This window comes from Schistocerca americana, chromosome 4 (genome assembly GCF_021461395.2).
Source record: "Schistocerca americana isolate TAMUIC-IGC-003095 chromosome 4, iqSchAmer2.1, whole genome shotgun sequence".
Lineage (NCBI taxonomy): Eukaryota > Metazoa > Arthropoda > Insecta > Orthoptera > Acrididae > Schistocerca > Schistocerca americana.
In genome coordinates this window covers 711,050,947-711,055,455 of record NC_060122.1, presented here as the reverse complement: position 1 = coordinate 711,055,455, position 4,509 = coordinate 711,050,947, and the positions used below count along the sequence as shown (strand labels likewise).

The 4,509-nt window shown below is 36.0% G+C and overlaps 1 protein-coding gene across 1 annotated transcript; it reads right to left on the bottom strand.

Moving 5' to 3' along the window:
* Window positions 1–568: 568 nt before the first annotated feature.
* Window positions 569–3,274, bottom strand: LOC124612391 (translin). The gene has a single exon (XM_047140569.1). The coding sequence runs from the start codon at window positions 3,140–3,142 to the stop codon at window positions 2,432–2,434; it is 711 nt and encodes a 236-aa protein (XP_046996525.1). The 5' UTR covers window positions 3,143–3,274; the 3' UTR covers window positions 569–2,431.
* Between the last annotated feature and the right edge of the window lie 1,235 nt (window positions 3,275–4,509).

Genomic DNA, 4,509 nt, shown 5'->3' with positions numbered 1-4,509 from the left:
AATACACATGTGGCAGTAATGTGTTAAGGCTACTACTCAAGTTAAACAGGGGATCCAGGCCACAATCTCAGTCTGTCACAAAATTTTAGTTGCCATGATATAGCAATATAAGGTTATTTTCTTTGCACAGTATAGCCAATGATGCAGCACTGTTGCTTATCAACAGAAATTACAATATCAATCTACAGATTTACTTCCAGAAATTTTTAACTCTGCATGTTATCTCAATTGTGGCAAATATCACCACAAAGAATACACAAACATATAAAAAAAAAAGAATTATAATGTCTGACATCTTTTCTGAATGTACTTCCTGACCAACACTTTCTCTGTACAGTATGCAGTTGCCCTTTTCTCTGATTGTGCATTCCGTCCAGTATTTATCATCTTCATATCAGGAATAATTGTTTTCATTAGGTTATTCACCAATGTTGATAATGTTAACTAATAATATTGAACTTAATTTTTGTCACTTTATCTGCAGAAAGTAATTAACAAATGCTTTGCAATTAAATGCACACCCACTTGTGTCTACTCTTTCTACATCAGACAAAATAAAAGTCTTGCGTTTATGACTACAGTATTTTTATAATTACTCAATTAGAGCCAATATAATTTGAAGCTACAATAGCTACATAATTATTGAGAAAAATATTACATCAGATAAAAGCAATATATTATCATACATTATGAGCACCTAAGTGCCCCTCAACATTGACTTAAATGTCTCTTGCATTCCAGAGAAACAGATACCCAACAACAGAAGGGAATATATATTGCAGCTAATGAGAAAATAGACACTGTCAGAAAAATAATGCAGGCATACACCATAAAACGACAGTCTGTCAAAGTATTACTTGCATTCCCCTCCTCTTGTCACACATTCTGCAGTTTGAAACTACTTTAATTAGATGTCAAATCTTATCTTAACAAAAGTCACACTTGAGGCACAGTCTGGAACATCACCAATGACTTGCATGTATTGCAGGAAAAACAGTTAAAGGCACAAATAGTAACACCAGCAAACACTCGCAACTGTCCAGCTTTAGTGGTTACTACATGCCTAATTCTCACAATGCATCATTCTAATTAACAGAGTTCAAGATTTGTGAAAGGCTGGAATAAATCTATGGGTGACAAATGATTCTGTTGTGTACTGAAATAAAAATAACCTGTTATAATATTGTCATTAAGAGATCAGTAGAGTTTGAAACAAGAATACAATTTAAAATTTTCAAATACACCACTGACAACTGCCTAGAGCCTCCACCTTATTGTCATTCCATGTATGAGCACAAAATTCTACTGACAACTTTTTTTTTTTACTACAAGCTGCTTTGAAGATTCTTACCAGTTAATCAAAAATGCACAGGCAAATTTTTAAAAAATATCAGTGGCGAATACATGGACAGCTTTAAGCAGTCATTATTTAGATCAAATCTAAGGGCCTCAGTAACTGTCTGCTTTGCAAACATGCCATACATTCATTAAATTGTGAAAACAGTTCTAAAATTAAGAAACAGTAACCAATTTTAAATAAAAAATTGAAAGGAATTGAATCCAACAGTTTCACTGAATTTTGAAGCTAGAAGAGAAATATTCTGCAGAATCCATTAAAATAAATACCACACACTGATAATTCAGACAGATAAGAGTTCCCTTACATAGTTAATATCCAGGTGAATCGAACAAACAGTAAACGAATTGCAACATCCCTTATAAACCCCAGGTGTTAGTCTGCTAATCAAGGATAGTGACTCAATGGTGGCTCAACATTTCATAGACCATGTATTTTTTATGTAAGAGAAGTAAGCTTAAATTATCTTCTAGTGTATATGTTTACATAATTGAGCCTATCATATTCTCTCTCTCTCTCTCTCTCTCACACACACACACACACACACACACACACACACACACACGTGCTAGAAATTATGCAATAAACTTGCACCACTCCTGCTCCTAATGTACTGTAGAAATGAATAAGTATTTAATCATGTGCTGTGTTTAGGAAAATCATTTGTCAGAAATGTTACACTAGAAACCACAAATTTTTCAACGAGTCCTTAATCCTTAATGTTTCTTTCAAAAAATGCTTTAAACACAGTATAACTGAGGAACAGCTTTCCTATTCATTACTCACATCAACTGTGGGTTCCAAAAATCATCATACATACGTCCTAAATGGTGATTACATTCACCCAAATATTGACCGTAAACTGGCAGAAGTGCCTGTATTAGTAGTACTAGGCCTACACAGCACGTTAATAAATATTGTGCTAATCACTCTTAGGCTTAGAAATCTTCACGCACAAAAAAATAAATAAACCGTTTTCTCATCACAAATTTTACGGATTACGTTGCACAGTGATAACATAATCGTTTAATTAAAAGTGTGTCAGCAGTCGTAAATGAAACAAAGCTACATACACTAATCCGTCGTAGCACTTTCACTGCATTTGATTTCGGGGTCCTCAGGAGGTTTCAAACCACGTATCGACAAATCGTAAACAACTTCTTCTATCTTCTTCACGTCGTATTTCAAAACATCAAATCGTTTTCTAAGTGAATCATTTTTAAGATTCAGAAGCCGAAAACCGGCACTCAGCTCAGCAATAAAGCGTGAAATCTGAAGAGGTCGAACATAGTCGCCCATGGTTACACTGTTGACTGCTAAGCGTGACAGTTCCGATGAAAGCTGGAGCAGGCCCATCAAGTAATCTTCCAGATCTAAATGAAAACCTGCATCTCTCCGTGTCTTAAGTCCAAGTATTTCAGCTACTGTTTCACGAGTCGCCAAGTCTCCCGTCTCGAGGTAAATTGTCAAGGCTGCAAGGAATGCTAGCCGTTGAACAGCATATCGCCAGTGATCGTTAAAACGATAATATTGTTCGGCAGGGATTGCGTTACCAAGTCGAGTAAATGCGAGCTGCACTTCATTGAACTGCTTTCTTGCAGCTTCACAGCACTTGGGTATTTCACGAATCCCCCCTTCTTGGTGAATAGCTTGAAGAATTGTTAGTATTTCTCTTGCATGTTGTTCTATGTCCTTAACAATGTTACGTATTTCGTCCCTCAAATCTTGTTCATTGTTCAGATATTCCTGATAGGAAGAGAAGATCTCCGTTATTGAGTTTGCCATTACCACGGAAATTGTCTCAGCTCACGTCTGCATCAAGTGAGCACCGAACTCACAAAATACTCGCCTTCTACGACACACCCGACAGTAAAACAAATCAACAGCACTAGCGTCAGAAAACACTACTCGACGTCAAAGAGCATAATACAAAACAACTAAGTACCAGAAATGGAGGTTAAGAAACCTCCTTGGTACCAGACCACTGGAGTCTACTTTGTCTTTGAAGATTTCTTAAGTTAACGTGAATGCCACTTCACAGGGTATGGATGCAGTTCCTAGTCTCCATGCTGACATTAATATATGTAATAAAATACAGAAAAATTGAGACTTTCTGTATTTTCTTCAGTTTTGTAAATAAATTATGGTAGACTAAAATGTTATCTACATACCGCGATGTTTACTAACATTCTCCATGATTTTATCGAAAACTGAATTATTCGTTGATTTATAAAAAACTTTTTCGAAGTCACACGTCGCAAGAGCCCTCTGTTCATTATTAACAGCTACGTACTACTTCAGCCAGGAATGCTGGTCGAAGGAGATACCGCAGGTGATTTTAAGAAGTCGCTAAGCATTTCAAATGATGCCTACCACAAATGCAGTAAAGCAATGGGGTGGGACAGAAAGTAAATATAAGATCAAGATTTCTCGGGAAGACAGTTTTGACGTTGGTGGGAACGGGATCGTCGTCTGCTGACATCAGTAGTTAACCTGTTTTCGAGGCGTTCACTAACGATATGGTTGTGGATTTTGTGTCATTGCGCCTTCTTAATCTTTATTTTGTTATTTTGCTTTGTGTTCGTGACACAAAGCAAATGTTCCACGACAACCTGGGCATTTTTTTCCATTGAGTGTTCTTACGTAAGAAGGTCAGATATCTGGAGTGAAAAATGAGTTCGGTTTTCTGATACCTGAACAGGGAGAAAGCCCACATAGAGTAAAAATATGAACATAAAATGATGAATCAGTTTTAATCAAATAACCTTTTTAACAGTCAGAAATACATCCGTACTGAACTAGAAGAATAATGTTTATTTTTATGTTAGTGAGCACTTTCACAGAAAAACCACAATAAATAAGGTAATCAGTGCATTACAATTTTCGTTTGTATGTATATATTTTTGCTAGCAAGAAAATGTCGACATTGTGTAATGTTTGGGCGACTCTCTTGCTGAACCTTAACTTCCCAGTGACATAAAACAAACTTTATGAAGAACAAACATAATGAAGTTTTATTTGCCGATTAATAAACATTGTCATTGCTAGTTCGTAAGTTCTGGAACTATATTCCGACTTTTGGTGTCACCAACGGTACCTCATTACTTCTATTTTATTGTTTGGTAGTGGGCTAAGCCAAGTAATGTTTTGTT